Genomic DNA, 25,360 nt, shown 5'->3' with positions numbered 1-25,360 from the left:
AACTAGGAAATACTTACTTATGTTTACCAGTTATTATGGTCTCAATGTGTGTACACCCCCACCCCAAATTCCTATTTTGAAATGTAATCCCCAAAGGGATGGTATTCAGAGGTAACCGAGAGGTGATCGGATCATGAGGGTGCTGTCCTCATGAATGAAACCAGTGCCCTTATAAAAGTGTCTAGGAGCCCGTTTCCCCATTCTGCCATGTCACGACATGCTAGAAGGCACTATCTATGATAGATGAGCCCTCACTAGGCATCAAATCTGTCAGCCTTTATCTGGAACTTTCCAAATTCCATATTTTAGGAATTTTTATGGAAGCTTCATCATGTAGACATGACAGATTATTAACTCAATTTCCAGTCCCTTCACACCCTCAAAGGATTGCATGTTAAGCTAAAAGTTACAACCTTCTTATCATGGCTTGGTCTTCCTGGTGACCATCCCCATCCTGAAACCATCCAGGAACCCACAGAGTGTCCTTATTAGAACAGAAGCCATTCCTATTATCCAGGAGATTCCAAGAGATTTAGGAACTCTGCGTCAGGAACCAGGGCCAAAGACCAAATATTAGAACACAAGATGCTCCTACTGTTCAGGAAATTGTAATAGTTTTAGGAGCTCTGTACCAGGAACTGCAGACACAGACCAAACATATATTTCTTATTAAGTCCCAACCTGGAATCTTGATCAAGAATGAATTCCTTGTTCCCAATGGTACAAGGGATGAAATAAATGGCAGATAGATAGTAGGAGCCAGGTTCCTCACTATTACAGTGAGAAGTTACAGATAAAAAATAGGGAAGCCTAGAATGATCTCTGTCATAATGAGTCAGAATATATATATACAACATAAGTATAAACTCACATTTAGCTTAACATATACACAGATGGTTCCACATAGAAACCTTTATAATTAAGTGGGTACATATAAGTTAGAAGACACACATATATTTCTTTGCACTGTCAGCTGTAAGTGTCATGATGCAATGACCACATTTAGTGTCCAGATGTAAGTTTTTCATACCATTCTCTAACAAAAGAAATCAGGGCTATTAGAAGAAATAGCTGAAACTAGGACTGGGACAGAAAATATATGAGCCAGGGTACTTTTGAAGTAACAGAAATACATTATAAAAAAAACATGAAATTATGTAAAAGGAGCCAGTGGAAAGAGCTACCAATGGCCACAGGTATGAACAAAGAGCAACAAAATACTGTAGAATTAGATAACAACCAAAAGATTAAAGTAACTATCTGTGGATCCATACTGGTATAAATAAATGATTAAACAGATATGCAAATGGGCTGAATAGAAATCTCTTATACAGAAGAATTCCAAATACCTGATATAGACACTCAGCCATCAAGGAGGTGGGGCTAACTCCCCATTCCTTAAGTATGAGCTCTGCATGATGACTTCCTCCAAAAGCATACATACAATATAGACATGGGAAAAAAGTAACTTCACGGTGAAAAACCTGAAAACACTGCCTCAACCAAGTGATAAAAGTTAACATTAATGGTGATAAGGCATCTTGAGAGCATGAAGTGACTAGACTAGCACTTGCAAACCAAAAATAAAATTCAAAGATCTTTCCCACAACCACCTCTCCACCAGGGGACACCAAAGTTAACCTGGAAGACTGGTTCAGGCTATGATGGGAAAGAGGTGGTCAGACATTCCTCAGTATGCCCTCCTCCCTTTTGGAATTCAGGAAAAGCCAATCAGCATTTAACATCAACACGACCTTAAATCTGATAAGAAACATTTACAATCTATTCTCTCTGAAGCCTGCTACCTGGAAGCTTCATCTCCATGATAAAACCTTGGTCTCCATAACCCCTTATCATAACCCAGACACTCCTTTCTATTGATAGTAAGTCTTTCAACAAACTGCCAATCAGAAAAATTTTAAATGTACCTATAACCTGGAAGCCCCACCCCACCCTAATCCTTTGGGTTGTCCCACCTTTCTGGACCGAACCAATATATATCTTAAATACACTTGATTGATGTCTCCTATCTCCCTAAAATGTATAGAACCAACCTGCACCCCAACAACCTCGGGCACATGTTCTCAGGGTCTCCTGAGGGCTGTGTCATGGGCAATGGTCACTCATATTTGGCTCAGAATACATCTCTTCAAATATTTTACAGTCTTTGACTCTTTTTGCGGACACACTACACATCTGCTCTGCTTCCCCCAAACCCCTAAACCCAGGCTGATTATGAGAAAAACCCCAAGTAAACCACAATGGAGGACATTCTACACAATACCTCACCAATCCTCCTAACACTGTTTCAGGTCCTCAGAAGTAAAGTCTGAGAGACTGCCACAGCCAAGAAGAGCCTGACATGATGACTAAATGTCCTATGGGATCTTAGATAGGATCCTGGGAGAGAAAAAGGCAGAACTAAGGGAAACCAAATAAGATGTGAGCTTATTTAATAATATAGTAATATCCAGTCATTAACTATGACAAGAAATGATATAAGATGTTGGTCAGGAGTGGTGGCTCATGCCTGTAATCCCAGCACTTTGGGAGGCTGAGGCGGGCAGATCACCTAAGATCAGGAGTTCAAGACCAGCCTGGCCAACGTGGTGAAACCTCATCTCTACTAAAAATACAAAAATTAGCCGGGTGTGATGGCAGGTGCCTGTAATACCAGCTACTCAGGAGGCTGAGGCAGGAGAATTGCTTGAACCTGGGAGGCGGAGGTTGCAGTGAGCCGAGATCATGCCACTGCACTCCAGCCTGGTTGAGACTCTGTCTGAAAGAAAAAAAAAAAAAAAAAAAAAGATGTTAAACCTATCTGATACATGTTGATATGTTAAAAAGAGGGAAAACTAGGTTGCGTCTACATGGGAAATCTGCATTTTCTTCCCAATTTCTGTGTGAATCTAAAACTAATTTAAAATAAAACCTCTATTTAAAAATTGTAATTTTTTCAGATATCTGCTAAATTATTTCTACTAAAAATTAGTAATTGGCAGTAACTACTCCTACTTTTAAAAATAAGAGCATTCATGATACTGCAAAGTAAATTATACAGACTAATACATACTTTCAAAGAAATGCCCCTTTTACATGTTTTATGTTAAGATAACATATATGTGTAAACATGGTCGTATCATTTTTCTTATGGTGTAGTTCACTCTCTAAGAAAGCTGGTCATCTTAGAACCAGGGAAAAAAATTCACATTTTGGAGACTATTTCAATTTACGGCTGGATGCTTTCAAAGTATGACTTTGTGAAAAAAAAAAAAGTTCAAATTGATTCCTTGTGACTGGATCACTTATTCTAATGAATGCTTGCCTTTATTTTGTTTCCCAGCATTTCTTTCAGCTACGATACAACAGAAGCAAATATTTGCCACTGGAAAAAATATTCAAAGACACTCTTAGGTTAATCTATAGCTGATGACAGTCAGTCTAGTCTACATAGCAAGCAGCTTCAAGATATGATTATTTAGCTAAGCGGGAAATGGGACGTGACTGCTGCCTCATTCCCACGCCTCTCTGGACCTGATAATTTAGAGGAAGCTCACATTTGCAAGATAAAAATTTTCTTTTCCTTCTCAGTATTAAATATGCTGTCACAATAGAAGAAAGCTTTACTGACTTCTTAAATGATGTGTTGAGACCGGAAACCTAAAATGATAGTTACTGAGAATAGTGCTAAAGCCCTAAGTTTTTAGTCACACCCTCACCTAGGTAGGAACCTAACCAAAAGGGGAGAACTGTTGAACAAATTACGGGAGGTCATTGTTTTGGTCACAACTCCTGCATGAGGCCACACTGAGCAGGCAAAACCAGAATGGAGACACTCACGCTGAATGACACACAACGAAGCTGAAACTTTAAGGAAGTAGATAGATCCCAAAAGAGCTCCCTTTTTCCTTGAAGAGATTCCAGTCTACCTGAGTCAGCATAAAGAAGTCCCCTCTGCTTTAATTCTTACCAAAACAAGTAACTTGAAGTAATCTGATATTAACAAATCAGTTGTTATTTTCTATTGCTCTATTTCCGCCTTACACAACACAGTGTTCTGCTATTGCCCAGAGGGCACTGAGACCAAATAAAAGTTGAAAATGCCACACTGAAAGCAAATAAGTCCTAATAACTCAACTTACAACGATAACAAAGAGTGACACCAATGCCCAAAGTTTTGATCAGTATCTCAAAATTGAGAGGCTGACCAAAAGGGAGGAATTCTTACATCAAACAACATTTGGGCTTTAGAAGCCTCCCAAGGAGTCCTTGTAAAGAGTCGCGGCCGGGCACCGTGGCTCACGCCTGTAATCCCGGCACTTTGGGAGGCCGAGACGGGTGGCTCATGAGGTCAGGAAATCGAGACCATCATGGCTTACAAGGTGAAACCCAGTCTCTACTAAAAAAAAAAATACAAAAAAATTAGCGGGACTTGGTGGCGGCAGCCTGCAGTCCCAGCTACTCGGGAGGCCGGGACAGGAGAATGGCATGAACCCGGGAGGCGGAGCTTGCTGTGAGCTGAGATCGCGCCACTGCACTCCAGAGCGAGACTCCGCCTAAAAAAAAAAAAAAGAAGAAGAAGAATCGCAACCTACTTTACTATAGAAACAAACTGAAAACCTGACTTGGGAATGTATCATTGTTACAAATAGCGGCGGTTCAGCCAATCACATCAGCCGAGTGTCAGTCAATGGCCGGCAGCCAGCTGTTCAAAACAAGTTCCAAGAAGGCAAATCCGGGCTGTAACCAGGTCTGTAACCAATCCAGCCACCTCTATACCTCACTTCTGTTTTCTGTATGTCACTTTTTTTCTCTGGCTATAAATTTAACCTGCACATATTGTGTGGCAGATCATTCTGAACCATTTTTGGTCTGGACTGCTGCCTGATTCTAGAACCACAAAAAAAAAGCCAATTAAGATCTGCAAACGCACATTTGTTGTAATTTTGTATTTTAACAGTTGTGCCCTACAAAAGACATTAAGCTGAAATTAATCAAAAATCATTTACGGTCATGATTAGGTCATAAAAAATTGTCAAACATAACAATTCTTCAAAAAAAGCTAAAAAGTATTTTTTAAAAATATTGTTGATGGAAAAAAGAGTGCAAAAGTAGATAGGAAAATTATGTACAAAACTAAAAACAGAGGAGAAATTAAAAGTCAAATAATTGCATCAAACTGGAAACCTAGAAAAAATGGGTGATTTCCTAGTAAAAATACACATTAACAAAATGGGCACTGAAATAAGGCAACTATGAATATACCAATTAGCATAGAAAAGCTAAGAAAGGTCCTTAAAGATCTCCCAGTGGAAAAAGGCCCCAGGACCATCTGGGTCCATAGCTTAGTGTAAGCTGACTTAACTAAATGTGATTTTACACTCATGCATTGCATACATATGATGGTGGTCTCATGAGATAAAAATGGAGCTGAAAAATTCCTTCCTGGCCATCTTGTCATAAGCTCATGGCTCAAAGCATTACCTTTTCTCTGTTTTGATACCATGAAAGGAAAATAAATCTCAGGACCCCCAAATCACTAAGCCAAGGGAAAAGTCAAGCTGGGAGCTCGGTCAGGCAAACCTGCCCTCATTCTATTCCTAACTAAGATAGCTACAAAGATAAAAAGCTACATACCTCACTCACAATTTGCCCACGAAGAATTTCCTTTTGGACAAAGGACAGACAGCACTCAAAGTCATCCCTCACCTGAGACAGATGCATATCTGATTGCTTCCTCTGCCCTATTATTTATGTAAAAATGCAGATTCATTGAGCCAGACTAAATTGTGTATTCAGTGGAAGGCTGATCAAGGATTCAAAAGAATGCAACCTTTTGTCTCCAACCTACTTCTGACCTGGAAGCACCCCCACTTCCTGCTTCCAGTTGTCCCGCCTTACTGGGCCAAATGACTGTATATCTTACACGTCTCATCTATTCCTAAAATGTACAAAAGCAAGCTCTACCCTGGCCACCTTGGACACATGTCGTCAGGACCTCCTGAGGCTGTGTCAAGGGTGTGTCCTTAATCTTGGCAAAATAAGCTTTCTAAATTGACTGAGACCTGTCTCAGATATTCTGGGATCACAATCTACAATCACCATGGTGTTATAGTTGACTGCAGCATTCAGTACAGAGACATGCTGTACAGGTTCGTAGCCTGGGAGCAATAGGCTATACTATGTAACTTAGGTGTGGAGTGGGCTACACCATTTAAGTTTTATAAGGACACTCTACAGTGTTCACACAAAGATGAAATCACCTAAGGATAGATTTCTCAGAAAGTATAACATCGTTACGAGATGCCTGAGTGTACTTTAAATGGTCAAAGCCTAGGAGAAAAAAAGAAACTTAACTCTTGTTATGGGTTAATAACAAAGCTTAAGAGAGTTAACATAGTTCATCTAATCTAAGATGCCAATGATTAAAAAACATTATTTTATGCACCATCACAAATAGGTTGCCAATTAAACCGACTTTCTGAATAACACACAAATGTGAATTTACTTCTATTAATGCCAGGAAAGTAAAATGAAAAATAAATTATGGTTTTGACATGTTAAACCAAATAAGGCGGGGGTTAGCCTGAGGCCTTCCCTAAGCAAACAGAAACCGAACTTGGAGGCATTTGAACTGACTTAAAAAAATTAACAAACCAACCACAGTCAATGCCAAAAAGCTCAGCAGCCAGTTGGCTGTATGACTAGGGACGCTGAGGGAACCATCCCCACAACAGGCGGTCGCCTAGCTGGAGCCACTGAGGAGCCTCACTTAGGGGCCACCCTAAGAGCTCAAAGCCCCAAGCCGATTTCCGTTCTGGTGCTTCCTGCGTGATTCATGAACCATTCCTTTGCTGAAATAAACTCCGCTTAAATTTATTTTACCTAAAATCCTTTTAACAGACAAAGTCCAGTATTTACACTGAAAATACGGTTGTGAAAACTCACATCTACATCTGCTCTTCAATATTTTTCAAGTACTTTAACACTCTAAGAAAAACGAGCCACTGGAGCGCAAATAAAAGCAAATCGTGGGGTGCGCGTCTCCCTGGGGCTCTCCATGTTGCCCTCAGGGTTTCTCCCTTCTCTGTCCCGGATCCACCCCAAACAAACCCAAATTGGTCAAAAATTAAAAAATGAAACAACTCAGTTATGCTATAATAATGAATAACAAAGCCACTTAATGATGGGCCACTTTGTAAAATAAAATAAATACAACTTGAGAAAGTGGAGCGCGAGGCAGCGCGGCCTCCTCAACGCTGAGCCGGGACAGAAAGCTTTTTCCTCACCTTTCCTCGGGCAGCCTCGGGGACCATGAAGCCACAGCTTCCCCAGTCGTTCCTGAGGAGCTGAGGAGAAGGAGGCTGGGTCGTCCCTGGCCACGGTCCCCAGGTGTTCCTATAGAGCCAGCGGCGTCTCCCGAGTGGGTCCTGAGGAGGAGGAGGCTGGGTCCTCTCAGGTGTCCCTGTAGGGATGGAGGCGTCTCCTGCGTAGGTCCTGAGGAGGCGGCTCGGCTCCGCCCCCTGGAGCCGCAGGGCGTCTGTGCCGGAACCCGGGCGCCTCTTGAGGTTCTGTGAGGCGGCATCGCGCCCCCTGACGGCCGTCGCAGGCGGTGCAGGATGCTCAGGTGCTCGCGGTCGAGCTGTGGCCTCGCCCCTCCGGTGAATCTCCGAAGTTCACTGTTCTGACAATTACTTGCCATGACTTTTGAAAAACCAGCTGAGGCCGGGCGCGGTGGCTCACGCCTGTAATCCCAGCACTTTGGGAGGTCGAGGCGGGCGGATCGCGAGGTCAGCAGATCGAGACCATCCTGGCTAACACGGTGAAACCCCGTCTCTACAAAAAAATAAATAAATAAAAAATTAGCCGGGAGTGGTGGCGGGCGCCTATAGTTCCAGTTACTCGGGAGGCTGAGGCAGGAGAATCGCTTGAACCCGGGAGGGGGAGGTTTCATGGAGCCTCCTCTAAACAGAAAAGACCGACCCCCAGTCAGTGTTTTATTTTCCCTGATGACCGCAGGCCATGAACTTATGGAACAATAACGTAATTAGGCTCTTGGACCCAGGGAAGTAGCTCCATGCCACCTGCCCTCATTTGCTGAACATTTTGGTTTCTCGGATCTGCTACTCAGTTTCCAGTCTCTTCCTCCCTGCCAATGCTGCCAGCGTGCCTCTTCTGCAAGCAGCAACCGCCTTCCACCTTCCATTCTCTACTCTTTAGCCATCATCTGGCTGGACTTTTCAGAACGGACTGCAAAGGAGAATAAACTGGCTGAGTCTGAGGGTGCACTCACGTGCAAAGTTGCAAGCTTTAATGTACCCATCTTGGCAGATTTTGGCTCCTTAGAGTTCTTTCTCATTTGGGGATCTCATGTGCCCTCTCATGAGGTGGGCTCGCTGACTGTCTGCGCTGGTGGCATCTGGCAGCACCTTGTCAAGTGCACCTAGGTAAGAACATGGCTGCACCTGATGCTTAGCCAAATGGGGAGCCCACAGTTCTGTGTATCAGGTGATGTTTAATCTCTGGAGGTTAATGAACGTGAGGGAGCGATACTGTCTGGGACTGTCCACATATTGCGTCTGAGTCACTGAAGGAAAAGAATGTAGGGTCTGTTTGCTGGGACTGGACACCTCCATAATCACATGCTCCGTGAAATGCAGGCAGGAGATCTCGCTTTCTACCTCTGGGATGGGAGTGTGCAGTTTCAGAGTGAGACTAGCTCACACAACTGACTCTTTATTTGGGAAAGAGAAATGAAATAAGATGCAGCAATTTAATATCCACTAAGATGATATCTTAATCACAAACACTCTTCTGGTTTTTAGAAATGTGAATGTTATTTACACTAGGTTAAAAAACCTGAATATCCAACAGCATGACACCGACTAAAGAAATACTGGTGCACTCTGGAACCTTGCACACCACTTATTGGCATGGGAACAATGGGAACACACCTATGCAAAGATGTGCATGGAAATTAGAAGAATGCAACACTGTAGAACAGATGTGACTAGGTGCATGATCAAGAGCACACAAGACCAAGCCTGCCTCTGCACACACAAGACCGCGGCTGAGTCTGCACCACGTGACGGGACCATTGTGGAGCAAGCCTGGGAGATTCTGATGTAGGCAGCAGAGGCGTCACTTAGGGACCAGACTTCTGTGGGAAACCACCATCTCCTTCCAACCCAGATGCACTTCGTGGGAAACGCGAGCAGATGAAGGTCATGTAGGAGACGAAAGAACTCGCTCCCCAAGCCCATAGGCCTTTGTCCTCCACCCATGGACCGAAGCATCTTGTTAGATGACGGCCGCCCGCAGCCAGGGCCAGCGGAGAACCTGCCATGGAGCAGAGGTCCGTAAAGAACTGCTGACTGTCACTGTCCCTACTTGGGGGCCACTGGGGGATCTGATGCATCTCACTACCCTTTGTAAAGGAATTATTGAAAATGTCAGCCCTCTAACAAGGCATAGGTTGATTAGTTACAGGATTTAACATTTCTATTTTTAAAAGGCAGCATTGAAGAATGTCTTTACAAAGGCTGTACAAAGCCTGCCATATTCTTTGTCACACAGATTGACTCATGTGCAATGCAGCCATTTGATGAAACACTGGCATTTACCAGATGTAAACTTATTAGCAGACGACAACTAGAAATAGTGTGCTGGATGTGCCCGTTTATTTATATGAATATAACCATCTCTCTAGATGCATCGAAAGATACACAACATGAGATCCACTTTATTTCTACAAGTTTATGATCAGGTGGTCAGGACAGGGAAAGAAGAGGAAAAAACTTTAAATCATGGACCTTTATTCTTAGACACCTTTATCCTACATACACAAGGGACATGCATGGTTGAAATAACGGAAACAAGGTGGATAAAAGTGAAAGTAACTTAAACTACTTTACCCAGGAATGCCCAATTCAGATGCTGCAGAGAAGAGCATGAGAACCGGGTGTCTTCAGGACAGGTGTGCATCTGGGAGCAGAGTGGGCATTCATCAGCAGGGAGGAGCAAGGCCTGGGTCGGGGGACACTGGGGCTGCTGTCCCAGAGGCTGGCAGTGTAGCCCTGAACCCCCAAGACTTCACTGAGTCTCCCCTCAACCACCTAAACCAGAATAAACTGATGTAGCAGGACTCCTCAAACACTGTCCAGGGTCTCCATGTCCTCGATGGCCCCCGATGAGCCACAGTACCCTCAGGTCCTGGTGAAGGAGCTGGTGCTGCCTCCTGCCTTTCCCCACATGGGGTCCTGCAGCTCATCCCACACAGCCTCAGATTCCCTCTACAGAACCTGCCCACAGATGTCTTCCGAGACCGGCAATACTGGGAGGCCTGTGGCCCAGACCCAGGAGGAACCAGCTGAGAGGCTCCGTGGAGGTATCGCTGATGGTGTAACCAGAAAGAAAATGCCCACTTCTGTTCTGCTCCCTGAGAACAACTGTCAAGCCAGCATGAGTTTCCAGTTGGAACTTTTCCTTTTCTCCCCATGTTTGTCGCTGTTTTAATGGACATTGCCTGGCTATTAAATCCCCCGATGAACTCACTTTGAAAATTATCTATTGCACTGGGCACCCTTTCAGGAATCACTGAGTGTTAATTTTCTCAGTCTGAGTGATAATTTATGAGTCAAACAAGGACAGATCTGAAGCCAGAGGCTGCTCCTGTTGGAAAATCCCTGAGGATGATGTTCCGGGGAAGCCTCCAGCCTTGGGAGTCCCATGGAACTGAGCCAGCCCAGGTCATGAAGGGAGCTGGTGCCAGACACTGACTGGGGACCTGCTGGCCTCTGGGCAGACTGCTCTGTCCCTGCACCTGGCCTGCCAGGTATCCCTGTGCAGTCATACCAAGTCCTGTGCTCAGAAGGGCCCCAGAGTAGTTTAAAGTTCTGCTGCCGCCCCTGGAAGCTCATGATTTTGAACAACAACAACAAAAAAAACCCCACGTTTTCCACTCGGCCCCACACATTATGTGGCCTGCGCAGCTGTCAGGCTGTGGCCACAGTGCTGGCATCTCTCACACAATGAAGGCTGCTGGAGTCCTGGCTGACTTGTTTTGACTCTTTTGTGAGGCCCACACCTAAGCTAAACACTCACGTGCCCCCACGCTGACTCCCCACACTCTAAAGCATGAATCTGCCCCTTCAGCTGGGAGAGGGTCCTCGTGTCATCTGGGTTTTCCGAGAGAAGGTCAAGGGAGCCTGGGTTCTAGTTCTTCAGTAATCAAGAGTAAGGGTCTTACCTGTTCACAGGTCCCTGTGGCTGCTTTACAGAAAGCAGGAAGTGGCCACTTCAGCCACACGGCTGCATTTCCAGCTCAGTCCAGGCAGAGCTGCACCCTGCCTTGCACCTCTGCAGATCCTGAGGGGAGTCCTTAACTGAGCCAGGGCAAGTCCTGGGGGCACTCTGCCCCTGTGGACACTGCCCCTGGGCAGGCCCTGAATCTCCTCTGCTCCCACACTCTAGAGTTCAACAGGTCTCAGGGGCTCTGCCTGAGGACTGCCCTTCAACCAGGTATTCGTAATTTCCCCAAGACCCAGGCTTGCTGAGTCACTCAGTTACCTGAATGCCTTTTTCACAAAGGGATGACTGTGCTGCTCCGTCTTCCTTCTTTTTGTTTGCGAGGCCACAGGGAAATCTGGATCCTCTGGTGAAAAAGCAAATCCAGTTTCTTCCTCTTCTTCTTCTTCTTCTTCTTCTTCTTCTTCTTCTTCTTCTTCTTCTTCTTCTTCTTCTTCTTCTTCTTCTGCTGCTGCTGCTGCTGCTGCTGCTGCTGCTGCTGCTGGTTCTTGTAAATGTCCTCACTTGGTTTCTGGGCAGCAACTTCCTTGACTTGCCTGGGGAGCGGATCTGAGCTGCATTTACCAGGCCATGCCCAGGGGAAGTGATCAGTGTGGGACCGTGAAGCTGGATTTCCCCAGGAGCTCCCTCCAAGCTTCTGGTATGATGATAAGACTCGGGATGAACCAAGGATCTCGAACCATGGGACAATGTGAAGTCTAGACCCAGTGGAGGAAGAGAAAGGCTATGGGAAGGGCAGGCTTCACTTTACTGAGCATCCGCTACCTGCCACAGTTTCACGTGACTTATTCTGTGTGTTTCTCACAGCACCCTTGAGAAATAGAGACTACGATCACATCTTTTACATAAAAGAAAACCACCATCCAGGGAGGCGAAGTCCCTTGCTCACAGACTGTCATGTGGGAAGCTCTCTGGATGCAGTGATGTCCTCCAGCTGCAGTACCAGGCAAGCTGTCCCAGAGTTCATGGAGCGGAAAGGCTCGAGAAGCAACTGAGGATGCTCGAATCACAGGTTTATAAAATCCATTCGTAAAACACAGCAAGAAGCTGAGGGAAGGAGATGGGAGGGCCGTATGACCTGATTCCTGTGCTGTCAACATTCATCGGTTCTCTTCTTTCTCTGCTAGTCAACCTCACCCCCTCAGGTGTGACCACGAGGACCAGAGCTGAGGTCTGGGCAAGAGTGCTCACAGCTGAAGGGCTTATGACACACACCAGCTCAATGGGACAGACATGGGACAAGTGTGCCTGATCATGGTGGAGTTGCCAAGAAGCAGCTGTCGCACTGCCATGGGTTCTACGTGTTTCTTGGGCAGAGGACGCATGCGACCAGAATGGGCACCAGGAATGGTGGTGAATGAAGGCCCCATGGTTCTGCATGTTTAGGTGTCTCTTGTATAAAGGCACATTGTGAATTGAACATTTAGTGCCCAGGAGCCTCATGCATATTAAGTATCTCTTGGCCCTTGTGTCTCTTCCTTCCCACATGTAACATACCTGTTCTCTGTAACTATCTATTCTGAGCGTATCTAAAAACCATGTCTTGCCTGTGTTATACAAACCACATGCATACTCACGTTCTCTGATGTAGCTGAATGTTTCCTAAGGCCAGGGCACATTTCAGGGTCACATAGAGTGGAGAGAGGGACCAAAATAGCCTTGCTCTGTTTGACTCCCAGCCGAGATGTCTGCTGGGCAGCACTGCCTCTGTAGGCTCTAATGGGGGAAGGGAGCTCAAGGGAGCCTCTGGGGCTGGGCAGGCTACCAGAGAGTGTGGACATTTGGGTGGACCCTGACGGAGGACTTGGGTTTCCTTGGGAGGAAATGTCAGGAAGGGCATCTGGGGCTGAGAGCACTGTGTGAGCAACAGAAGGAAGGAAACTGTGGCTGGCTGGGAAGGGATGGTATGGGGGACAGGGTGAGACTTCTGGCCCTGGGTGCTCAGATGAAGACCTGGGGTTGCCTAGTGGCTGGAAACACACACCAGCTGTGGCAACTTGACCTCTGGGATGTGAGTGTACAGGCAGCTGCTGAGAACGGCTGTGGATTTGGAGATGTGGCTACAGGGAATGGGCAATGGATTCATCTGGGAATTCTGCAGGCAGTGGCCCATAGAGGAAACAGCCTGGAAATGAGACTGCAGATACGTGCTAAAGAGGCTGGAGGAACAGTGACCCCAGTACAAGTTTATGGATCTTATCCACAATCTAAAGAAATGGAGGCCAAATGGCTTTTGAAATTCTAAGATACATGCAGAGGAAGAGTAATGCTTCATGGGAGAGCCAGACTCTTACTGGCAGTGACGCTACACAGTAGAGCTCTGTTCCTCCTGCCCATGTCTGTGGTTGGGGCTGGGGTAGTGCACAAACATGACGCTGATGAGGCCCAAGCATTGTTGGAAAAGAATTCAGCAGCTGCCACAAGAATCTTGAATCCGTGGGTGAAGACCTTGACTTTCTCTGGGACCAATGTGGTCAAGAACAAAGTAAAATCATGACAACAAACACTGTTCAGTTTTCCAAATATAGGCTATTTTAAATACTCTACATTTACCCTCAAAGACTGACATAACTTAGAATAACTTTTATAACAGCAAGGATGAGAACTAAAACTTAAATTGTAAATACAATTTTATTTATAAAAACAAAGTTAGCTTCAAATATTTTATGAACTAGTAGAATTTTAACCTTTTGTCACATTTCCCAACAAAGTAAATAATTCTTTTTTTCACTTCTAGTCTGTCAGAAGAAAAGTCTTAGCTGAAATGGCCAGAAACTCTGACGCACACTCCGGAGGCTGCTTCCGGGGCACCTCGGCACGGCCGCTTTTCCATCCCGGCCCTCACTTGATGCGGTCCAGCAGGGTTGAAATTGTTTGACATGCTTGTTCCCAGTGCGGTAAAGAAATAGCACTTGAATGTAAATTTAATTTCCTCAGCAAGGCCATTTTTATTTTTTTTTAATTTCTGCAGAAAGGGTACACTCACCAGCAGTTTTGCCACAAGAGTATACTGAGCAAAGGAGACAGGGTCATTTATAACCTGAGGCATCCACCCTACTGCTGTGTCCAGTTTCCAGCGGCTGGAACGGGACCTCACATTCTGTATTTGTTCCGATTGGCTAGCAACTTAGAACTTTTTTAGAGAGGAAAAGGCAGAGGAGAACAAAGGAAGGAGGAAGTAACTTGTGGAATGCTGAAAAAAGTAAAAACACCTTCGAATAAAGAAGAGGAACAGGCAATGACCTAAAGCTTGCTTGGACTAGTATAAGCATGCCAGGGCAAATATTTAGGCTAAATTGTGGGAGCTAAGAACATAAAGTACATTGATTTCTTTATTAGGGCTAGCAGATATTTAAGAATGTTAGCACAGGTCTTTGAATAAATTTTGCTTCTAAGAGAAGTTACTATTTATTTCTAATGAGATGGGAAGGAAAGTCTTTGAAGAGGAAACTCTACTTTTTACAGAAGTAGGAACTTAGACTTACAGTTTGCACATTGACAAACTTGTTTTCCTTCCGTACACGAGGGGTTTATGATCCTCTGTTGCAACTGATTTGTCTTATGTAACTTCAAGAGTTACTCGTCAACCTACTTACTATTCTGGACTTTTCGGGAAATGGCAATTTGCCTTCCTATTTAGTGGGAGGGATACTGAGACTGCACTTTTTCTTACCCCAAGAAGTGCACAGTGTCATTGCAATGTCAACATCAGGGAGATCTCAGCCAGTGTGAAATAATTAGATCGTCCACTCAAAATTCTTAGTTACATCTTTTTAATATTTTCTTCACACTTCTTAAAAGCAGCTTAACAAGAATTGCATTAGTCAGGGTTTTCCAGAAAAACAGAAAAGAGAGGAGGAGATGTCCAGAATTGTCTCGTGTAATTACAGAGGCTAGAATCCAAGGAAGAGTGGCTTGAGTCCAGGGGCAGAATTCCCTCTTCCCCTGGGAGGTCAGTATTTCTTCCTTTAAGGCCTTCAACTGATTGGATGAGACCCACCCACATTATGGAGCATAATCTGCTTTACTAAAAGTATACTGGCTTAAATGCTAATTTCATCTGAAAAATACCACAGAATAATGTTGACCAAGTACTGGGAGAGGCCTTTTCCTTCATCTTTTGGTAAATTGCAATCCCTGGGTATATTCACATTTGAAACTCAAATGTGGGCATTGGCTACTGCAGGCCTTTCCCGGCTCAATGGAGTGCAGACAGGGGAGGCACAGGAGTGACTCCATTGTGTGAAGAGAAGACTGATGAGGGCCCGTGTGGCACCTCAGGTAGGGTCTGCACTGTCTGGACTATGGTCAGGCCCCTGCCTGAGCCAGCCCTGCTCTCCAGTGTCCCCAAGGAATCCCTGAAACTAGCATCTCATGGAGGAGATAGACGATGCAGGAGGTCCCCTGTGCCCAGAACAAATGGTACAACAAGGCCCCTCTGTTCCCCAAACTGGTCTCAGCAAACTTTCCCCACAGCTTGGATCTGGGCAGGTCACAGGGCCCAAACCTCATGACCAGCAGTGCTGGACTAGGGGGCTAGAAGGGCAGGTGGAGCTCTCTGATGACATTGTGGAGAGGAGGGGTGCCAGGCAAGGGGTGTCCAGGCAGGGGGTGTCCAGGATACTGTCCTGAGAGCCTCTCCAGGGACAGGTGCCCTTAGGGGCAGAGAAAAAGGCAACCGGGGAGACCAGAGGAGTCTGATGCAGATAAGGAGGGGCTCTGTCCAGTGATGTTTCTCCACAATGAGCTCTCCCGAGGACAAGCAGCCTGCTTTATAGGTGAACCCCATTGCACAGTGAGAAGACGAAGACTTCGGAACTCAGTTCCCTAGAACCTCTTCTCTCCCTGCATAGTCCGGCCCTATTGGTCCCTTCTGGTCTTGAAGGTCTTTAATGGAAACAAACCGCAAGGCCAAGGCCAGACCTGCCTGCCCTTCATGCCCATCTCCACGCAGCAGTTGAGTGTGGACTCTGCCTCCCCTGTCCCCCGAACAGTGAGTCCCCACCAGCCCCTCCAGGGACACAGTGCCAGCTCTGCAGCCCTCCCATCCCTCTGTCCATTCTTCTGCAGGCAGGATGGGCACTGTGGCTGGAGGAAGGCTCCTGATCCACTGCTTTGGGGGAATCTCTGATTTAGCACTCCACAGGGAACCCAACAGAGATCCAAAGCTGAGTACTGATTCAGAGAAAGAACATTTCTGCTAAGCTTAGGGCCTCAGGGAGGACAGATAATTATCTAAAGTTGACAGAACAATCAATTTTCTGGGTCTGAAGTTTACAAACAAAATCCCTCTCCTTTGAAGGCAGATTAGCCGTGGAAACACCTTCTACATTGCCTGCCTAAATGGTTTGTCTCTGCAATCAATCTCTCTATTCTTTCAAACAGAATTAGGATAATTTGCATAATTGTTTCTTGTCTCAGAGAAATCTTACGGGGAGGCTGTCTCCAGATAACCAGCAGCCTGGGCTCCAGGCTGGGTTGTTTCCCGACGCCAAACCCACAGGCAGCCTTGCGGTAAGGCTCCAGGCTCTAGAGCCAAAGGCTCTAGGTCAGAGGCTCCACCTGGGACCCCTGCGCCCTCCCTGCCAGGGCGGCAGAGGGAGCCACATCCCTGAAAGCCTCTGGCTTAGGGACCTCAGAATTCCCACCTCTGATAAGGTAATGAAATGAGCCAAAGTTGGTGAACAAACTGTGAACAAACTGGCCTACAGTGGCTAAAACCAGAGGGAGAAAAATAAGGTGATAAACCCCAAAAACCAGCCATCCTGGGAAGTTTCAAGGGGCTGCATAGGGTTCTACATAGGGTTCAGTGCATGTCACAGGCCCAGCAACCACATCTGCAGCCCCCAGGACCTAATCCCCTTCTACATAGGGTTCAGTGCATGTTAGCAAACACTGGGCTCGATTCCTGCCTAGTCCCTGCCAGATATCCCATGCCCACCTCATTAAGAGAATGAGGCCACACAATCACACCCAGGCCATCGTGGTGATGGAGTGGCTGGGGTCCAACTTGCACACCCTTCATTGCTGGTTCAGAGCCAGCTGTCTGACCACATTCCTACTCCAAGATGGGACTTTGGGGACATTAAAAGGGGTCAGCGACCCTGGTGGACAAAGTTCCAAAACATGGCCAGCTGGTCCCCTAGAAGTTTGGTACATGGGATAAGCCAAGGCTTTTCTTCAGGAACAGGTTTTCCACCACGTCGCTGCCCAAGGCCCAGGGCATCCCCAAGTTTGCGTGAAGCCTGCCTGCCATGTCCACAGCCCATGCTGAGCCCTCCTGGAGCCACTGGAATGCTTGTTCCTGGGCATGTGATAAGCCCAGACAGCTTCCGCCTTGCAGGACAACTGTGTGCATCTGGCAGCAGTAGCCAGAGGGCCCATGGAAGATGGAGGTGAAACCAGATGCTGTGAGAACACTTTATTAGGCAAAACCGCATACTATACAAATGCTTTAAAATGCAGCAGGAGATGTGAAGACACAAATGAACAAGCGCATAGTGACACATGGCTGTCAGAACACAGGAAAGAATCCACACTGCTTCCCCCCTTTACCTAGAAAAGGAGAGTTCTAGGCCACCTCCTCCTCAGCACACTCCTCATCCTCCTCCTCCTCCGCCGTGGCATCCTGATATTGCTGATATTCAGGCACCAGGTCGTTCATGTTGCTCTCGGCCTCGGTGAATTCCATCTCATCCATGCCCTCGCCTGTGTACCAGTGGAGGAAGGCCTTGCGCCTGAACATTGCTGTAAACTGCTCTGAGACACATGTGAAGAGTTCCTGGATGGCCGTATTATTCCCAATGAAGGTGGCTGACATTTTTAGCCCCCGGGGTGGGATGTCACAGACGGCTGTTTTTACGTTGTTGGGGAGCCAGTCAGCAAAGTAGCTGCTGTTCTTATCTTGAATGTTGAACATCTGTTCATCCACCTCCCTCATGGGCATGCGACCCCTGAAAATGGCAGCCGCCGTTAGGTAGTGGCCGTGATGGGGGTCACAGGCAGCCATCATGTTCTTAGCATCAAACATCTGCTGGGTGAGCTCAGCCACAGTCAAGGCCCAGTACTGCTGGCTGCCCCGGCTGGTCAGTGGGGCAAAGCCGGGCATGAAGAAATGCAGCCGGGGAAACGGAACCATGTTCACGGCCAGCTTCCGCAGGTCAGCATTCAGCTGGCCCGGGAAGCGCAGGCACATGGTGACCCCACTCATGGTAGCAGACACCAGGTGGTTCAGGTCACCATAGGTGGGTGTGGGCAGTTTTAGGGCCTTGGAACATATGTCATATAGCGCTTCGTTATCTATACAGAAGGTCTCATCCATGTTTTCCATGAGCTGGTGGACTGAGAGGGTGGCGTTGTAGGGCTCCACCACGGTGTCTGACAACTTGGGCGAGGGCAGGATGCTCAATGTGTTTATGATCCTGTCTGGGTACTCCTCCCGGATCTTACTGATGAGAAGGGTACCCATCCCAGACCCAGTCCCCCCACCCAGGGAGTGGGTCAGCTGGAAACCCTGCAGGCAGTCACAGCTCTCAGCCTCCTGACAACCTCCATCACTGACTCCATCAGCTCCGCGCCTTCGGTGTAGTGTCCCTTGGCCCAGTTGTTTCCGGCCCCACACTGACCTGTAAGACAGTACAGCCAGTCACTCGACGGCCAGGTATACGGTCATCAGTGGTCACCACCATAATGCAGAAAGGGCCAAGTGTCACATGTGAGGTGAAAGCACCATTCGCCCTGCAGGTGGAGCAAATGAAACCCGCTCCCCCAGAGTTACAGGACAGCAGCTTCCCCTGTTAGAAATTAAGACAGGAGTCAAACCTGAGACGGGCTCACAGACCTCGCTGCAGGTGGCTCCTGCCCATTCTCAGGAAAGGCAGTAGCCACGACCCCAGCTCAGCTCCCGACAAGGACATCAGTAGCTCCTCACCTTGAGGAGACACCCGGGCCTTCCTCCCGAAGCCCGTTTAGGACAGGCAGATTGAGCGACTCGACTCGGCGGATAGGAGGGTGTTCAGGGGCCCTGGCGCCACAGTTCCCACAGGATGACCTTGGGGTGTTCCTAGATTTTGAGCTGCCCTGGCTAAGGAGCCGCACCCCAGTCCTCGCCCGCAGCTCACCGGAAATGAAGTTGTCTGGCCTGAAGACCTGCCCGAAGGGCCCCGAGCGCACAGAGTCCATGGTGCCCGGCTCCAGATCCACGAGCACAGCGCGGGGCACGTACCTGCTACCTGCGTGGGGAGGGAGGGCATGAGCGAGGGGAGAGCTACGTTCCCAGGAGGGCGGTGGGGGAAGGACGAGGGTCTCACCGCTGGCCTCGTTGTAGTACACGTTGATGCGCTCCAGCTGCAGGTGGCTGTCCCCATGGTAGGTGCCAGCGGAGTCGATGGCATGTTCATCAGAGATCACCTCCCAGAACTGCAACAGACAGGAGGGGCCAGACAGGCCGGGGCTGAGTCACGGAGGCGCCCCAGCCCCTCTCCCACCCCCACCCTCATCCACACCCCCATCCCTAGGCCGCCCTGTCCCTGGGGTCCACCCCAGCCGCCTCACCAGCCGCCCAGTTCCACCGTCCCCGACAGGGAGCCCAGGGGCCGCAATGCAGGGGCACCGCTCCCGCCACTGCCAACATCTTCCCCGGCCACCCGGTAGGCCCGGGCTGGGCCCTCAGAGCCCCGGCTGCCAACCTTGGCCCCGATCTGGTTCCCGTACTGCCCGATCTGCGTGAGCACAATCTCCCTCATGGCTAAGGCAGGATTAGGGCGGCAACAGAAGCGCGAGAAGGAGGAGCAGAGGCGCAGCGACCCAGCCCGCCCTCCGCTAACGCTTAAATAGCCCCGCGTCCACCTCCCTCAGCCTCCGATTGGGCTCCCAGAATAAGCAACAGCTTTACTTCCACACAGGTGCACCCACCTGTGAATCCCTTGGCGTTGAACGTCTGTTGGAGAACTCAGGTATCCTTGCTATGGTCCCTTCCACGTTGGGGAAAGCTGCTCAGCTGAAGAACTTCCTCCCACGTCTTTAGTAAGACTAAATTCCTAGCTGAGCTGAAACTGATTTTTCCTCCCATGTGGGAGGGGAAGACTCTTGTTTCCATATTCACAGAGTGCCTTTGCACCTGTCCCAGATTGATGACATATTTTTGTAACCGATGAGTCTTTTCATCTATTAGGAGACCTGTGGTTAGGAAAGGCCTTCCACATGTTAACTCAACAGGACTTAATTATACGTTTTACTTTGGAGCAGTTCAAACCCGCAGTAAGCTATGGGTGTTAGAGATAGTCAGGCCTCTGATTTAGCTAGTCTTCTTTAGGATTAGCCCTTTCACCTTTCCAGAGGACTGCGGTCTCCAGCAGAGTGAAGGTAATATTGGATTCTTAAAGCTGAGGATAGGTGTTGGGTTACGCCTGCTGTGAAAGATGGGCCATTGTCACTTTGCAGGCTTTTGGATTACCCAAACTGAGGAGTTATTTCTTCTGGTAAACATTTTTCAGATGGGGTGGGGAATGCCTCGATCTAACCAGTGAAGGTATCAGTAAGCATTAGCAAATATTTGAATCTCCTGCAGAAAGGCTTCAGGGTAAATTAGAGTTGCCAGTTCTCATGTAGATAGGTTCCTCAATTTTGGACAGGTTTAACTGGAGAAGGAGAAAATTGCTGGCCGTTTGGGTCATGTCAGGCACAGAGCTCACAGGGCTAAGTCACCTGTTTTAGTGTCTTGAAAAGATTTACCCCTATAAACAAATGAGACATTAACAGAAACAAAGAATCCCTTCTAGGGTGAAAAGAATCATGAAAGTGCTGAGTTATACTCCTGTGTTTGGTACTTGGCATTAGTAATTTATTACCATCATTCAGCCCGAGGGGCCCTGGACTGAAATGCAATCCCTGGACCATTTTTGTTCTTCTTCAGGGTATTCCGGCCCAGTTCTATGTATGCTGACCAGCACGCCCACAAGCTTCATTGGCCCTTTCAGTGCAGGGGCCTTGGCTGTGGCATCTACAAGGGCATTTCCTTTTACATGGTCAGTCTCTCTTTTGATCTCCTCTGCAATTAATTATAGTCACTTTTTGGCAGCAAAGCAGCATTCTAACAAGCTCAAAATCTGAATGATGTTGTATGGAAAAGCCCTTTGGGGTCAGGAGTCCCCACCCATTCCAAATTGCAGCATAAGCATGAAGCACTAAAAAATCAGACTTGGAATCAGTGTAAATGTTAACTTTTAAATCCTTTCCAACTGCAGGGGCCTAGTAAGTTCAATTAACTCAGCTTTTTGAGCTGAGGTCGAGGCCAGCAAGGCTTGTGCCTTGATTCTCTTGTGCTGACTACTAATAGCATATCTAGCCCTCCTGTTTTCCTGATGCATAAAAAAACTTGCATCTGTTAACCACTCCTCCTTGGGATGGTCAAGGGGCTCATCTCTCCTACGTCTGGCCTGCTAGAATAAATTTGTTTCATAACCTGTGACATGCTTTGGCTGTGTCCCCAGTCAAATCTTATCTTGAATTATAGCTCCCATAATTCCTACATATCGTGGGAGGGGCCCAGTGGGAGGTAATTGAATCGGGGGATGGGTCTTTCCCATGCTGTTCTCGTGACAGTGAATAAGCCTCATGAGATCTGGTGGTTTATTTATTTATTTATTTTTGAGACAGAGTCTTGCTCTGTTGCTCAGGCTGGAGTGCATTATCGTGATCTTGGCTCACAGCAACCTCTGATTCCCGGGTTCAAGCGATTCTCCTGTCTCAGCCTCCCGAGTAGCTGGGATTACAGGTGCCCACCACCATGCCTGTCTAATTTTTGTACTTTTAGTATAGACGGAGTTTCACCATGTTGGCCAGGCTGGCCTCGATCTCCTCACCTCAGGTCATCCACTGCCTTGGACTCCCAAAGTGCTGGGATTACAGCTGATGGTTTTATAAAGGGGAGTTTCCCTACACAAGCTCTTTTGCCTGCTGCCATGTAAGAGATGTGACTTTGTTCCTCACCTGCCTTCTGCCATGAGTGTGAGGCCTCTCCAACCACGTGCAACTGTGAGTCAATTAAACCTCTTTTTTAATAAATTACCCAGCCTCAGATATGTCTTTATTAGCAGCGTGAGAACAGACTAATACAACCTGTATGCCAGAAAGGCTGGGAGCACCTGTGGACTCTGACAGGTAAGTAGCTGGGTTTATGGTTTGCCAGGCTTTAAGGGTTATGTCTGGAGGGTCGGTCTAGCAATAAGGCCTCACACTTTCATAAATATTCTCCTATTATCCACTGGTGCCCTTTAGCTTCTAGGACCACCTTCCCTTGTTGTGGGGTCAAAAACCTGTAGGTGCTGTTCTAATGTTAGTTTATTAGCTTTGCCAACTAGAAAAGTGGTAGCAGCAATAGCTCTAAGACATCAAGGCTGAAAGTCAGAGGATCACTAAGGAAAGTAAAAGCTAAACTGTTTGGGGCCTCTTTCCTGGGGCAGCCTCCAGACTACTGCAAAACGGAGGCGGTGGGCAGAAAGGCAACAATATGCAGAGCACTCAGGTGAGGGACAAAGCACAAGGTGGACAGTCCAAAAACAGAAAGTGGCAAACATCTTGTTTAGCCAAATCCATTCTTCTCAATATTCCCCAGGGCCTCTAACCCTGTGGGCTTGGCCTCTAATCTGAGTATGACACCCCCAGGTCTCTAACTTTGGGCTGAGTCTCTCACCCTAATATTATACCCTAGGGCCTCTCACTTAAGTAATAGTGGGTAATCATTCTTGCCAACCTGAATGGCTTCGCGACTCTAAAAGACAGCCCACTTGCCAGCTGAATGATTCTATGTGGATTGTTTTCCTTGGAGTGGGGGTCTTGTCTTGGTGTCCCTTCATGGTGTTGCTGAAAGATTTTGCTGGAAAAGAGGTTCCTGATACAGACCACAAAGTAGGATTCTTAGATCTTGTGCAGTAAAAAATTTGAGGTGAGTCAGAGAGCACAGTGAAAGAAGCAAGTTTATTAGAAATGACTCCATTACAGAGTTGGACATCCTCAGAAAACAAGAGCAGGAATGCATTGTCTTTTGTTAGTGTCTGTACTCTAACTATAAAGAGAAAGAGTTATAATTACACTTGGAAGGTGCAGATGTACTCACTAAAGTCGGGGCTATTGGTTTTAACAGTGACCATTAACCCGTTAACCTAAGCTAGCTCGTTAATATTATCTTTAACAAAAAATGCTGCACTCCTAGGACATTTATACATTTTTCAGGCTTGGTGGAAGATGTCTTGTATGGCCATAAATATTCTGCAATTGTAATCTGTGGCCAGTAAAAAAATGTGGCTATTTCCAGACCATAGGTATTAACCTTCTAGATGCCTTGTGAGTACCTAGCTACTCATATTAAGATAGAGAATTCTAGTCATGTTTATTAAACTAGAAGCTTGATAACCATGAGTTCCTCTAACACAGCAAGTCTACTCCTCAAGGAGAAAATGCATTTCTCAGGAATTTTGTGCATTTTGTATGGTGGCATTTGGTATGTTTACCAAAATGGCAGAAAAGAGTGAAATTAGTCCTCAAAGATTTCTCAAGATTGGATATAAAGTAAACAAAATGATTATAGTTAATATGCAAGTTGACACAGTTGATATGCAAAAGAAATTTTGTTTGAAACACAATGAGATTTTTATTTTTATTTATTATTATTATTTTGAGACAGAGTCTTGCTCTACTGCCCAGGCTGGAGTGCAGTGCACCATCTTGCCTTACTGAAACCTCCGCCTCCCAGGTTCAAGTGATTCTCCTGCCTCAGCCTCCCAAGTAGCTGGGATTACAGGCATGAATCACCACACCCAGCTAATTTTTGTATCTTTAGTAGAAATGGGGTTTCACTCTGTTGGCCAGGCTGGTCTCAAACCCCTGATAACAAGTGATCTGCCCACCTTGGCCTCCCAAATTGCTGGGATTACAGGCATGAGCTACTGCTCCCAGCCACAATGAGGCTTTTAAATAATTCTGATTTCCTGCTGTTGAGCAGGGAGCTGAGCGAATACAACAGATCATGAGCCTAAAGTAGGAGAAGACTGAGGACAAACTCTAGAACACATGTGATTAAATTAATTACAATGGAAACCAAATCAAATTTAATAAGGCCATACCTCTTAGTTTCAAGATGTTTCCCCTCATTTTGAAATGTGGTGTTATTCAGTGGAAAAGAAAAATAGTGTTTATCTCCAGAGTAAAGAACAGGGTTCCCTGCAGGGACTGACTGACTGAGAGCTATGGCTCAGGATTAAAAATTCTCTTTTTTCCACTTACAAACTAAAAATTAATTTCTAAGCCCCTATTGACTAAATGGACCCCCCTTCTTGGATAAGGACATTCCAAAGTTACCCTGAAAAGCTAGTTCAAGCCATGGGTCACACCTGCCTCGTTAGACTCTCCTCCCTTTGGTTTTAATTGTAATTTTTAATTAATTTTTATGGGTACATAGTTGGTGTATATATTTATGGGGGTACATGACATACTTTGATACAGGCATGTAACAAGTAATACATAATAAAAAACAGGGTATCCGTCCCCTCAAGCATTTATAGCTTGTGTTATAAACAATCCAATTATACTATTTTAGTTTTTATAAAATATATAATTAAAATTTTTTTTACCATAATCACCCTGTTGTGCTATCAAATACTGTCTTATTCATTCTTTCTAACAATTTTTTGTACCCATTTCACATCCCCACTAACCCCCTGTTCCCCCACTGCCCTTCCCAGCCTCTGGTAAACACCCTTATACTCTCTATGACATCAATTATTTCAAATTTTAGCACCCACAAATAAGTGAGGACATGTGACATTTTTCTTTCTGTGCCTGACTTATTTCACTTAACATAAAGCCTTTCAGTTCCATTTCTGTTACTGCAAATGACAGACTCTCATTCTTTCTTATAGCTGAATAGCACTCCATTGTGTATATGTACCACATTTTCTCTATCCAGTCATCTGTTGATGGACATTTAGGTTTCTTCCAAATCTTGGCTATTAGCAACATTTGTTTTTGACTGACTTCTGGATAAAAGCCACCTTAA

At 46.4% G+C, this 25,360-nt stretch overlaps 2 protein-coding genes across 2 annotated transcripts in view; both read right to left on the bottom strand.

The window, feature by feature from the left end:
• Positions 1 to 11,959, bottom strand: part of LOC129393699 (putative protein FAM157A) — a 47,672-nt gene extending 35,713 nt beyond the window's left edge. The window contains exons 1-2 of the mRNA XM_063604061.1: positions 11,569 to 11,959; positions 7,290 to 7,836 (exon numbers count right to left, since the gene is read on the bottom strand). Of these exons, the coding sequence (XP_063460131.1) occupies positions 7,290 to 7,316 (27 nt within the window). The 5' untranslated portion in view covers positions 7,317 to 7,836; positions 11,569 to 11,959. The remainder of the gene's footprint in view (positions 1 to 7,289; positions 7,837 to 11,568) is intronic.
• Positions 11,960 to 13,919: 1,960 nt separating this feature from the next.
• LOC129393698 (tubulin beta-8 chain-like) overlaps positions 13,920 to 25,360 on the bottom strand; it is a 60,836-nt gene continuing 49,395 nt past the window's right edge. Inside the window, 4 exon segments of the mRNA XM_063604050.1 lie at positions 13,920 to 18,849; positions 18,852 to 18,932; positions 19,428 to 19,538; positions 19,617 to 19,725. Of these exon segments, the coding sequence (XP_063460120.1) occupies positions 17,879 to 18,849; positions 18,852 to 18,932; positions 19,428 to 19,538; positions 19,617 to 19,725 (1,272 nt within the window). The 3' untranslated portion in view covers positions 13,920 to 17,878.

This window comes from Pan paniscus, chromosome 3 (assembly GCF_029289425.2).
Source record: "Pan paniscus chromosome 3, NHGRI_mPanPan1-v2.0_pri, whole genome shotgun sequence".
Classification (NCBI taxonomy): domain Eukaryota; kingdom Metazoa; phylum Chordata; class Mammalia; order Primates; family Hominidae; genus Pan; species Pan paniscus.
The sequence above is the reverse complement of the archived record's forward strand: the minus strand, read 5'-3'. Positions and strand labels throughout refer to the sequence as shown.